The following is a 14,101-nucleotide window of genomic DNA, read 5'->3' on the forward strand; positions in this document are numbered from 1 at the left end:
TAAAGTTCAACTTACAGGAGTTCAAGACTCTTTAAAAATACTTACATAGATCAAACATTTCTAAAATAACATTACAGTATAGGTGAGGCAACAGCTTATTAATTTTGTGCTTCAGTAATTGTATCTGGTATTTTTGTTTTTTACATTTTTCTTTGCTATAATACATTCATTTTTTGCAAGAAAATCTACCAAGAACGTTCTCTTCTTTCTTTCTCTATTTCTGCATAATTGCGTTAATATACTAGCTAGGCAGTTCTATTTTAAATGGCACGTACATATTTAGTAGCATAATTATGCAAATTCTACCATGTTTATGATTGTAAATATCCTTTAGGAGCAGTTGCATAGCATTTAGTCCTGAAACAATCTTTGAAAAATTCTGGTTAAATTGCTCAGAATTTACTTCTGACTTTACTTTTCTGCTGGGTGAAGGCGGGGCCTATAGCTCTTTCTCCTCAGGCAGAATAATACTGCACCAAGGTAAAAAGTATAGATTCTGTAGTGAACCTGGACATTCTCTGCTACTGGCTTTGTGATCCTGAGCAAGTTCCTTAACCTCTGAGTCTCAATTTCTGCATTTGTAAAATAGTGATAATCATAGAACACACCTCACAGGGTGGCCGAGATGATTATATCACATGATGTATGGAAACTACCTAATATAGTGCTGGGCCCATAAAAGGCCCTCAACAAATGATAGCTATCATCATTGCCTTCCTCCTTACAATCTTACCCAGCAGTACATTTCAGCTACAGAAAAGCTCAGAATCAGTGTTGAAGAGGAGAAAGTTCACATTTCTTACTTGTTGTAGGGTAAAGAAAATGTCAGGCTTTTCTGCCCTCCCGCCATCAGGATAGATGAGGATCCTTGCAGTCCTGAATGCATGCCTGATGGCGGGCACCTGGAATAGGGTGTGGGCATAGGTAGGTGGGTACACCTGTGCTAAGACCGTGCTTTTTAAGGGCGGCGTCACGGGGATGCCAGTAGAAGCCAAAAGAGAAGCAGAGAAGCAGAAGCAGAAACCGAGAGAGAGAGAAGGCCAGAGAGCCCAGATAGAGTGAAGACTTGCTGGGGGCTGGGAGGCCTGCCAGCCTCCCAGCACCCTTGCCTGCTGTGTACCTGGTAACCCCAATAAAAGACCTGCAAAAAAAACACTGAGGACTCTGACTCCTCCTTTACCCGGTCTGCTGGATCAGAAAACCTGCACCGTGTCCAGTCCTGCCCCCTACACTTGTCTAGGCAGCATTGGGGAGGGGGCTGTGAGTGCAGAGAGCAAATTTTCAGACTCAAGTTTTTACTAGAGAATAGTCATATGTCTGGGTTGAATTAATGAAGAATGGGGATGTTCAGCTCTTTTAGTCACAGCAACTCTAAGTGTAGAGAGGGGTGTGCGTGTGTGTGTGTGTGTGTGGGGGGGTGGTGTGTGTGTAGGTTTATAGAAAAAAGAACTCTCCCTGTGTAGGGTGAGGTAAAAAGTATCAGGCTTTTCTGCCCTCCTGCCATTAGGATGGATGACGGAACCCTGTGGTCCCGAATGCATGCCTGATGGCGGGCACCTGGAGTAGGGTGTGGGCATAGGTAGATGGGATTCACCTGGGCTAAGACTGAGCTTTTAAGGGCAATGTCATGGGGACGCCAGCAGAAGAGAAGCAAGCAGAACAGAGAAGCCGAGAGAGAAGCAGAACCACGAGAGAAGACAGAGAACGCGAGAGAAGGCCGGTGAGCCCAGAAAGAGTAAAGACTTGCTGGGGGCTGGGAGGCCTGCCAGCAGCACCCCTGCCTGCCGTGTACCTAGTAAATCCCAATAAAAGCCTGAAAAGCCATTGAGGACTCCAAGGACTCTCTCCTCCTTTACCCTGTCTGCTGGATTAGAAAACCTGCCGTGTCATTCCTGCCCGTACACCCTGCCTGTGTATTAAGAAATACACAGGCAAATTCCATCCTCCCAAGATTAGTTGATTAATAGGTGAAGAATCACCTAGATAAGATGTATGAGATAAGATTCTTCCTCTGCTATTTCACATTTTGGGGAATGAAAACAAAGTGAAAATGTAAAATTATGTTCATAATTGCAATCATGTCAGGATGTGGTTGTGATAATGGCGATATATTTTAAGTGAACACTAACCTTTTTAGTCAATTTGTTATTTTACAAATAGGATAATTTGGATTTTCAAAAAAGGTTTTTGAACATGCAAAACAGAAATCCAGAGAATTTTCTGAGCTTTGGCAAAATGGAAACCTTTAAGATTGGCAGATCCTTTCTAAAGAGGAAGCAGAGACCCTGAAAAATACTGATGCCCCTTAAGACTAAAGTTTTTCAAAATGTTGATCAGGGAGCACTAGAGAAGACTTCACATATCAGCAGAGGGTTCTCCATTTTGTTCTCTCCCCATAACCAGATCCTGTGTAAAACCAGGTTCAGAGATCTTCATTTACTTGTAGCTGTTTGCACGACCCTGAGCAAAGTGCTAGGGAAGACATCAGACACCATCATGAGCTAAAATGTGACTAGAAGCCCACAGAGCTTAAAATGATACATAGCTGAGAGGCCTCCCTGGTGGTGCAAGAGGTTAAGCGTCAGCACTATGAAGCAATCCCATAGCAACTACAGCACAAGTTCGATCCCTGGCCAGGGAGGTGACACACATGGCGCAGCAGACCTCTCCTCTCTTTTCTGCTGCTCCCGTCAGCAGTGTGTTTCAGTTCTGCCTGTTCTGTTCCCCACTCTGTCTCTGGTGAATCCTCTCACTGCCCTCCTCCCCCCACACATACCTCTGGCCTGTATCTCAGTTATTGTATGCATAAATAAATAAATCTTTTTTAAAAAAATATACACAGCTGAATCAAGTTTCCAATCATCCCAATCATCTGGGCCAGTATGTGGGCGGGTGGGATGGTGGAGAGGATGACTTCTGGCCTTCAGTTTTATACCCTGAAGATGGAGAGGATTTATGGTGTAGACTCGCATGCCTCTAAACCCCACCTTTTTTTTTAAAAAAAAGTTTATTTATTTATGCATATAAGAGCTGGGGTACAAGCCAGAGGTGCGGGGTGGGGGGGGTGGTGGTGAGAAAATTCACCAAAGACAGAGCGGGGAGCAGAACAGGCAGACTGACTGAAATACACTGCTGAGGGGAGCAGCGGGCGAGTCAGGAGAGGTCTGCTGCACCATGTGGGTTGCTCCCTGGCCGGCCAGGGATCGAACTCAGTGCTGCAGAGGCTGTGGACCGCTTCATAGTGCGGTGCTTAACCCCTTGCACCACCAGAGAAGCCCTAAGCCCCACCTTTTAATGACACGTGTTCCCAACGAGATCCCAGAGCCACTGTAACCGACGCTTCACCCCTGCGGGAGGCACACAGCACTTGTTCTGAGCCTCAAGGCTTGTCCTGGTAGGTTTCCTGTAGTTGTGCCCCTGTCTGCTCCACTAAGCCTCAGAGTTTATCCCATACTCCTCAGCTGTCAGTGGCCATGAGGAGTGGCACTTCCTCTGATTCTTAGAAATTTGCTTCAAAAGGCCGTGGGAAGGAGAGGATGAATACAGTTCTTAATTTTCCTTAGTTCAACATAGACACGGCACCGCAGCTGCTGTTTTGTTTCTTATTTGTAAATGTCTGTGAGAATTAGAATTTGTGTTGCATTCAAGATCCCCAAACATCCATGTTCATTTGCTTTCTTGGATCCTCCTGAAATCTTCCTGTGGTGACTGGCCAGATAAGGAAGGTTGGACTTTTCATGACAAAATTCTGCTCACAAAGATTGGGCTTCTTGATTTGTGTGTGAAAAGAGTACGATAGACAAGTCATACTCCAGTCACAATTTTGATCTTTTTATACCGTTATGTCATAGACAGTGATGGTACAGATTTTGGTGAAAAGCAGGAACTAGTGGGTCTAATGAAGCACTGAATAATTGAATACCTGGATTTTGTTTTTCACACCCATTCTGAATTCATTATATAATCACAAGAAAAATGCTTAATCTCTTTGGACTTAATTTCTTTGAGTAAATTTTTATGATTTTAATTAATATGTTGACTTCAGATTAGGGAGGTTCCCTCTATCAGAATTAGCGTTTCTATTACTATGTGAACTTTGGAGGGTTTTTAAGATGGAGCAGAAAGGTTTGGGCTGATAAATGATAAAAATATGTCTTATTAAAAATAAACTTAAATATCCCAGAGTATTTCATTTACAAGAGAAATTTTGCTGATCACTGTGCCATTCCTAAACGAGGATGAAATCTAAAGCATACTTTTTATGCAAATTCATATTTTATCTCGCTACATGACAGTGACACATTTTTTCCATTTCCCAAAACCAAATGAGAAAACAAAATTGCACGCCACAAGGAAAAACACAGATTGCCATTTCAAACATTTAAAATTTAAACTGCTCATTCCTTTTCTTAGTGGCAGAAAAATTATTATGAACTTTTGATTTCCTTGTCTAAATGGTTTTGGCGAATCAGAATTTCCTTCCAATTTATGCAGATTCACACTCACAACGACACTGTTAGACCCGTGCTCTGGAGACCTGCATTGCTGGCCACACTCATTGGTGTCTCAGGGCTACTGACCTGCCTCAACGGACTCCCTCCACTGTAGAAAGTATTGCAGACAAGAGTGGCTTTTTGCACCTACTCTGTGCCCTCTGCCAGCATGGTGCGCGGTTGGCTTTATCTGGGCTTGACCAGGGAGTAGCAGCCCTCAACAACATAGAGATACAGACGCCCGCAACAGCCCCACCAGCTTACCTGGTCTCTCTGTCTTTGGGTATCGTAGCGGTGCTGTAAGCGAACACTTGCTTCTCAACTAGAGGAGGGCCGAGGTCCACTAGGCTGGATAATCCTGGAGCAGTCCGTGGCTTTTCAATATACACCAAGGTGCCTGGCTCCTTTTTGAAGGTCTGGCGGCTGGGCGAGGCCCGGTCTGGCTGCATGGAGTGAGGGGGCCCATGGGCATTATGGTGAGCATGCATGTCAACCATTCTCAGGTCATTGACTCGGTGAGGAGAGGTGGGGGGTGTTTTGGAGCCCAGAGTAGGCAAGTGGCTATCTGGATATTTCCTGGATTTCTGTCTGTACAGTGACTGCTCCATATGCATTTCCGCTTGCAAAGAAGGGTAAGCACTTGAGGACCGGATGGCTGTGCGGTGATAGGCGATGATGTGGTCAGGGATGTCCATTGGGTGCCCCCCGTGGGAGGAGGCGATGCTCATCCGTCCCTCATGATAAAGGTAAGGATCTGCATAGAAACTCTCATTTCGGTACATCGCAATATTCTTGCCACCCATGTCTTCATCTGGCTTTACATCTCTTCTTTCTAAAATGGCGCTTGGACTTGGTGAGATGGATCTGGAGACTGGCAGGCTGGAGAGTCTGTCCCTGGGGATGGTGGCATTTCCAGGAACAACCATTGGGCGGGAACCTCCATAAGGAATTCTGGATGGGGAGGGAGGCATGGAATGGGGCACGGGTGTGGACGGGGGTGAATTTGGAATGGCATGGGGTGGATGAGCTGTGGATCCAGGTCGAGAGGCACCAGGGCCATCTCCTCTTGCATAAATAATTTCTCTCTGCATCTGAAAATAAAATAAGAAATTAGAAAATCTACCTTGATACTCATGTCTTTAGAGAAGTCTCATTGTGACAGTGTGGCTTCTTAGAAGAGGTAGATAGGGCCCACTCCCTCTGTAAGATGTCCATATCTTAAACCTAGGAAGCTTTAACTATCTTCCTTTACATGGCAAAAGGAACTTTGCCATGTCGCTTTTTAAGGGTGTTGAGGTGGGGAGAAGATGCTGGATTTTCCAGGTAAGTGCAAACACAAATCCAGTGCAAACACGAATCCTTGTATGTGAAAGAGGAGGGTGAATCAGGGGAAATGCAATGACAGAAGCAGAATGAGAGGAAGACACTAGAAGATGCCCCACTGTTGATTTTGAAGATGGAGCAGGGGGCCATAAGCCAAGGAATCAGTCAGTCCTTAGAAGCTGGAAAAGGCAAGGGAATGGATTCTTCCCTAGAGCTTATGAGAGAGTATGGACCTGCCAAAAATATCTCAATATTTGTCTTTAATGAGACCCATCTGGGGCTGATTTCTATAACTCTAAGGTAATATGTGTGATATCTTAAGCCAGCTAAGTTCATGGTAATTTGTTACAGCAACAACAGGAAGAAAAGACACCTGACAAAGAGCTCAACATTGCGGGGTTTGAGGAAAAAAACTCACACAATAGTTTAATTTTAAGGTCATAGCTTTTTAGATACACTAAATAACTGTAGGCTTAATGTATTAAAAGTGCTAAAATTAATGTCATTTAATGCCTGGGTACATTTTTCTGGCATTATCCTTGGAAAATAATTAGTAAGGACCTCCCCTGGTGGTGCAGTGGTTGAGCGCTGGGCTGCGGGGCTGCCTGCAGCCTCTGCAGTGCCAGTTTATTCCCCAGCCGCTGGAGAGGGTCCCATCAAAAAAAAAAAAAAAAAATTAGTAACATCATTCTCATTTTTTTCCAAGCTGATACAATCTAGTAGGGGCAAGACCATAAAGGGAAAGGATATTCAAGGGGGAGACTTGGAGGAAAGTTTCATTAATTCACCAATTGTTTACTTGAGCCTGACTTTGAGCCTTAGCCTAAGTTTGGATCCACAAGAGTTAGGATCATGTCCTGGGGAGACGGCAACTTGAAGATATCACAAGCCCTGATGATCCAGCCCCAGGGTCCTCTCTCTGCTCACTCAGTGGATGCCCTTAAGACCCCGGAGCTCAGTGCCTCAGAATAGGAGGATAGTCCCAAAGCCACTGTGATAACACCCCTAGCCACCTGGTTCTCATTCCAGAATTCTCATTCTCATTCATTGAGCCAATGACACGAGTTTTGCAGCTGACCAACACCATCCTCAATAAATACCTCTCCTACCCTATCTTCCATAAAGCGGGACTCAATGAAAAGATCTGACTCAAAGCAAAACAGGACTTCATAGGCCATAAACACATGAGGGACTGGCTCAGTGAGCAGTGGATATTTGGCTGAATTCCCTACATCATCAGACTACAAAATATAGTAAGCAACTGAAGCATAAAGATCAGTACATTACATCCACACCAGCATGTCACTATATATAAAATAACAGATAGTGCTCAAGGCAAATCAGGTAAAACAAATGTTATTATTGTTACTAATTTGTTTAAAAAGTGTTCAAATGTTTAACACCTAATTAGGATGGACACTAATCCTAACTGGATTAGTCACTATTCCCTGTTCTCTTTTACCTCCTTATCTGGCTTCAGAATTGGGGGAAGAGAGGAAGTCCTGATCCCAATTAATACACAGCAAACACTACCCCCCCACCTTCCTCTGGCAAGAGAGTAAAAAGAGACATCAAGATTCCAGGGAGTATAAAATTACCTAGAAGGATAAAGAATACTGATGAAAGGAAAATGTAAAATTATTTTTAATCAACAAAATTTCAGTAAATTTCTTTTAACATATTAAAAATGTCAGCATAGATATTTTAAAAACATGCTTTTGATGAGAAAAGAAATGGTTAGCAAATACGTTTTATAATACAATCTTTTATAATGGAAACGTAAAAAAATCTCATGAGAATAAAAATCATTCAACTTCCTTGAGGTCAAATATAGAATCCAGAAAGAAATGTAACAATGAATAATAATCTCGCTATCATCCAACAAAGTCCCTGAATGATTGTCCTCCTTCGTTAACCATGATTAAGATGAATTTAAGCATTCAGCTACAATATAACAGGTAATCTAAGCTTGAATGTCTCCATCAGCATGAGTGACTTAGAGGTTGAAAGTCTTTGGCAGAATTCTTTTTTTTTTTTAAAAGATTTATTTATTTATTTATTTATTTATTTATTTATTTATTTATTTATTTATTTATTTATATAAGCACTGGGTACTGTCAGAAGCACAGGAGGGTGAGAGAATTCACCAGAGCCAGAGAAGGGAGCAGAACAGGCAGACCAACAAAACATACTGCTGAGGGGAGCAGCAGGCGCGGCAGGAGAGGTCTGCGCACCATGTGGAACCCTTGCCAGCGGCTGGGGATTAAGCCGGGGATCGAACCGGTGATGCAGAGGGTACGGGCAGCTTTGCTCAACCACTGAGCCACTAGGGAGGCCCTTTGGCAGAATTCTTATGTTAATTCATCATCTCTGACTAACTTTCCAAGATTGAGTTTTTAAGAGTTCAGCTAATTTCATCCTTAGCTCCATATAGACCCTATGAAGAGAGTGACATGATGCTCCCATTATTGTGGGAAAATATTTTAAATCAACTACTAGAATGGACCCCTAAAGTCAGTTAACTTGGGTTCGATTCACTAAAGGATATGGATCAACCACAGACAACTCTTACGATGAGGTGGAAGTTAAGGGGTGATAAGAAGAGAAAATCTTTTTCAATCCTTATGATCTAAGGAGACCACTCCTATTCTAATAAAAAGTGGATTTTATATCTGAGAGATGGTTATCAAAGTAACTGAAGAAAGACTACAATTCAGATTCTACAATTCATAACCCATAAAGGAGCCTTTCATGTCAGTATTCTTTCCATGGAGATAATCTTCCTGCAGTCAGGCACTTATACAGCTTTTGGTCTGTTTCGTTTTTTAAACTGTTTTTTAGCCAAATGAGTCGAAGAAGTGGCATTACTCAATTACTCAATGGTTTTTCCTACACTAGTACTCATTAGATTTTTTTTAGAAGAAAATAAACTGTAAAAGTAAGATAAATAAGCAACACACATATAAACACACACTGTTCTACTCACCTTAATATACCTGAATCCCTATCTTCTCACCAATATCTCTGTGGTTACTAAGCCCTATAATTTCACATCTCTCAGTAAATTAAAAGCATCTGGCCCCAAATCTCAACAGTAATGTCCTGTGAGTGGTAAAGAATTTCATTTACAGCAAGAAAGAAAAGATCTAAACACAAAGATAAAGGTTCTTTTAACACCTTACTAGAACATAACAGATATTTATTTGCCTGCACTTAGGCCCAAAGAAAATGTTCGTCTATTAGCACTAGGCATAGCGGCAAAGCGTGAATGAGACTGTTCTCCCCTCTTCATCGGCTCTGCTGGGCATCGTCTCGCCCTCTTTCCACTGCTGCCCATACCACTGCTGTCTCTTATAGGGTCCTCCCAGTTCTTGCAAACAGCATAGTTTCTTCCAGAGTCTCTCATCGTGACTGAGAAGCTGCTGTCCCTGCTCATAAGTAGCACACAGATCAATAAGCTGCTCCACTACTTCCTAATGACCAGGGAAAATCTGGGGCAGTTTCAAATTAATTATCTGAATTTTGAATTAAGAGCCCCAACAAATATCTATATTTCATTTCCCCAAACACCTCAAGTTAAATACAATATTGCTCATTTAGAAGTTTCTTGAATGGAAGGTAGGAGGGAAGGAAAACTTAAAATTGTTTCCAGAAAAAAAATTCTAGCACAAAAAAATGTTTATTTCAATCATTTCAGGAAACTGTCTCATGAAATCATGTCTCTCTGTGGAATATTTAAAATACATATTCTTTGTGGAAAGAGAAAATTATGTGCAGTTTGTTGTATTTCAAACCCCACCCTCCCAAGTCTACAATTTGTAAATATACTTTCACTCAGAATGCACAATGAAGTAACCAGACAAAACTGAAATGGATTCTTATGAGATGCTTTCATCCTTAAATAATTAAAGCCACTTACTTTTTCTTAAGGCAATCACCTGTGTAACTAGCCCCGTGAAAAAGCACATTGGCTCAGCTCCCGATCATGCGATTCCTTTGTTTGCTGGCTTCATCGGAAATCCTCAGTTCCAGACTTGGATACTTTAGACAGCTTTCTCTTCAGAGAAGAAATCACAAAGGGCACAGATCCTAAAATGATCCCCCGCTTGAGTATTCACCACCAGTAAAGACCATTTTGTTTTACCCCGTCTTCTGAGCGAAGCTGCCACAGGCATGGATAAAAAGTAGCCCTCCCCATGATAAGCCAATTTCTCCTCCCCTTGGAAATTAGTCACTGAATAACCTCAGCCCACATCCAACCACAGGTTACTGCATGGGTGATTCAGTCCTTTAACAGTTGCTTACACGGAAAACATACACCAAGGAGTGAACTCCGAGAGGCCTACACGTAAGTGGGTCAACAGTGAAGGAAATACAACAAAATGGATCTTGCTGCGGTAACCAGGATCCTTAAAATGGGCAAAGCACCAGCTACCAACAAATAAAGCTGTCAGAAAACCCAATAAGCTAATCACCCCCAGGAACAACTCAGCTCAGAGTCCTGCTGAGGACGAGCTCTGTGGTGTAAATCTAGAGACCAGGACCCAACATTCAGCTCTGTGGCACTTTTTAAGTCCATGGCTCTAGCAACTAAAGGAAACGTGAACCTCTTCCCCAGGTTTATAATGCCAGAGGGAAAGCATGAGGGCGATAAAGGAAACTGTCTATTCATTAACCAGCTGGGTTTAGAAGGCTGAACTTTGGGTAACAGCCATTAATCAGTCTCACGCAGCACCAGGCAAGCAACTGCAAACATTCTGGAAAAGACATACCTGCAAGGAGAGGGAAAGAGAGAGGACCAGCCGCGACCAAGCATAGAGGGGATTCTAGGAAGCAAAGTTCAGCCCTTCTGCCCCACCCTCAGCAGGAGAAAGGAGAAGGCCAGGGCGTCTCCAGAGACCCTGTGGGCAAACTGTTGTCATGTCAAAGCAGCGATTCTCCTCCAAGGGAACAGGCACAAGGAAGTGTGCGTTCCCAACAAGAAGTGGCTTGTGCAGTGCTCAGCAGAGGGCAGGTATTAACGCGTGGCTAACAAAAGCTGAGGGAGAAAGGATGCACTTCCTTAGCTCCAAGGATGACTCTGTCTAATCACCCTCCTGCTTTCTGAGCCCTTGGGAACTGAGTGGAACACAGAGATCCCCAAGTGGGAATCCTGCAACAAGTAACTCGAAACACTGGGCTGGAAGACTGCCTGGCCCTACTCCACCCCCCAAACCATCCTCTGGGCAGCCTGTGCATTTTTAAAGCATTTTAAGGCTTTTAGAGGTTGTTCTTGCTGACCAAAAGAATTCCATGACGTCTCTTAGGTTCAAATCTAGTCAGTGTTTCAGACGTTCTAAAAAAAAAAAAAAAATGTTTACGCCTATCAAACGTCTTTGTGGTTATTAAGGGAGGGGAAGGGAGAGAGAGCACATGATATTGCCACCCTTGTAAGACGTGTCATTAGAAACAATATTTGGATAAAGTGATTGTAACAGTGCCACCAAAGAGGTCAGAAAGGAGTGGAAGGATTTCGAGAATTCCTGTTTTGATTTTTTTTCATCTAATCAGTGAAGGTTGGTTATTTCTCACCAGATTAAGGGAAGCAACACTGTCAGCTCCTGGTGCATCTCATCTACAATTGCAGTTTTGTTTCTTCAAGTGCATGCTTTACAGCAAGGGGATGGAGGTGCTGGTCTCCCCTGTCTGATTATCCACTATTCCACCTGACCACATCCCCAAAGATCCTTGTTTTATGGCAGAAGATGTCATAATCATTGCACCTGTCCGACTAACTGACCTGCTGTGCGGATGTACATGGCTGTTTGTCAGAGTGTACCCAGGCCCAGTGTCTGGGCCATGCTGCACCCCAGTAAACAGAAGCCTGGAGCTCTTACCCCCTCTGGATAAGAGAGCCATCATGCCACGTTTAATATGGCATGATGTTAAACTGTTGAGGCACATGACTTCTGGTGATCCTGCTGGTCTGCAAGGTTGTGGGGATCATGTGAGAAAAGTCTGCTTTGCCCCTCTTTCCTTTCACGTTCATCACCATCTCTTTTCACTTTCAAAATGCCTCAGGGCACTGTGTGGAGAGTACACACGTGGCTTTGTCCTTCCCAGAGCAGTGATTTGCTATCAGGAGTTTGAAGCTGACCCAATCCTGTGGTGAATCAGGATGAATCAAACTCAATCCAGCAAGAAGCACACAGCTCACCCAGGAGACAGAGGCCTGGTGTGTTGGCTGAGGAATCAGGAAGGCTGATTTTCTCAATGACATCCCTGTGCTGTACACAACTTGACTTAACCTGAGGGGCTCCTGCTCCCGACCCTCCTGAGAATGCATCCCTCAGGCTGAGTCACCAGAGTCCGGCTCTGTCAGAGGATGTCTAACCGCCTGCCAACTGGTTGTCTTCACAGGATCCTCCTCAGCTTGACCTCCCCTGGGATACTACATCTTCTGTGAAATGACTCTTCCCAGTGGTGTAATCAGTGTCCTCTTATTTGTTCTCTCTCATCTTTTCACTGAATGTAACTACTGGAGCTTTTGAGAAAGTATTACAAAAGAATGTGCTGTAAATAATCAGCATTACTTCCACAGAAAATAACTTTCATGCTCTGATAAGGGTAAAAGTCATGAATTGTATTTCTATTTCTCCTTTCTTATTTGTGCCTTTAAAGAATTACATGTGCTACAAGAAAAGCTAAAGTCTAAACCGAAAAGTCTAAGATATTGTGAAGGGAAATGATTATTACAATATTGGAAAAATGTCAAGCCCATCTTGCTTACAACTGTTAAAATTGGAAGATGGTTGTTTGTAAGATCTTAGCACACCTATTAATGTTTCATCTGATCACAAATGGAATGTCTCCCAGACATGAGACACACAGACTGTTGCCAAAATTATTTAATTCTCAGAAAGAGAGGGTCCAATCAGCGGTTAGCTTCTGGCTATATTTAAGATGAGTGCTGTTCCCACAAATATCCTGACATGGGGAACTCTGCTGAGCCCTCCAGTAACAGACCTGATGGACTTAGCTCTGTGCCCAGTGGTGATTAAAGAGCTCAATCTGGAACAGAATAAAGAAGTAATGTTAAATAAATCATTTAACTTCCAAGCCACAATTAGTAACTGCATGGAGCTGCAGGACAGATAAAAGAAAAATGTCCTTTTCTCACTGATACTCAATCTTTGGTTAGGATACTCCTGTATTATTTGGGCCAAGGACAACCTCCTTTTGTACCTAAAATAGTTACAGTTTGTAAAATGTTAATTTTCTTTCTACCACTTGCAACAGATGGTACAAATACCTCATTCCTTATCTACATGTCTGCACATCCACCCATTTCCTGGACAGACACACTATTATTCTTTCAGGCACGACTCCCTCTCAGTGTGCTAGACTTGTTGCCAGTAGTAAGTCAAATCTGTCACCAAGTATAACTTTTCAATGCCTTAGACTTTATTCTTCCTATGACAGTTCTTGAAGCGATTTAACTTGTCAATGTACACTGCAGTACACTCTACCGCACTATGTATTTTTAACCTTTCTCACTCTACAGATTGTACATGGATGGACACACACTCTCAGCCTGCAGTTTACAAAGTACTTTCAGTTGTGATTTTATTTCTCAGGCCTCAGAACTCAGTGAAATACACAGGCCAGATGTCACTACCCCCATTCTAAGGGTTAGGAAATGCTAGTGCAAGGAGCTAACCATCTTGCTCATTTCACATAGCTTGTATGGAGAAGTGGCAAGAATGAATATCTTCAGCCTTGCCACTGTTTTGCTGCTTCTGTGGCTATTGATGTGTGAAATCACGTGTCCTCCAGAACTGAGAGAACTCATACGCTCAAATCTTCCCAACTAGAATTACTGAGGATTTATTTGCTTGATTTTGACTTCAGTGTGCAGCCAGGCAAACTCTGAGCAGTTCCTCATTGGCTTCACTTAAATGCCCAGATTTCCACAGCAAAGGGAAAGAATAACTGGGTCTCAGTGGGTTTAGAGGCTAATTATCCAAATATTCTCTATAAGGTTAGGTCTTATCTGCTTGTCACAAAATTAGCTATATTGGTCATATCATTAAATATATATTATATTTAACTAATCTACCTATTTGTGCATATGTTATGCTTCCATATTATACTTACATATATTTATATATATTATGTATCATTAGTTGTCACTATATAGCTATTACTACATCGCTGGTCATACGTGTAAATATGTATACATGTGCATATACACAAATGCAGATGTATATGCACATATATGCATATGCACATGTTATCTCTCCTCA

At 42.6% G+C, this 14,101-nt stretch overlaps 1 protein-coding gene across 8 annotated transcripts in view; it reads right to left on the reverse strand.

The window, feature by feature from the left end:
* The window catches only part of KIAA1217, a gene marked incomplete at both ends in the record, with an annotated part of 258,303 nt that overhangs the window by 52,748 nt on the left and 191,454 nt on the right, over positions 1–14,101 (reverse strand). For all 8 annotated transcript variants that reach the window (XM_084254333.1, XM_084254330.1, XM_084254331.1 and 5 more), the window contains one exon: positions 4,758–5,584. In XM_084254333.1, the coding sequence (XP_084110459.1) occupies positions 4,758–5,584 (827 nt within the window). Of the gene's footprint in view, positions 1–4,757; positions 5,585–14,101 lie in introns of those variants that run through there.

This window comes from Talpa europaea (assembly GCF_964194135.1).
Source record: "Talpa europaea genome assembly, chromosome: 14".
Taxonomy (NCBI): domain Eukaryota; kingdom Metazoa; phylum Chordata; class Mammalia; order Eulipotyphla; family Talpidae; genus Talpa; species Talpa europaea.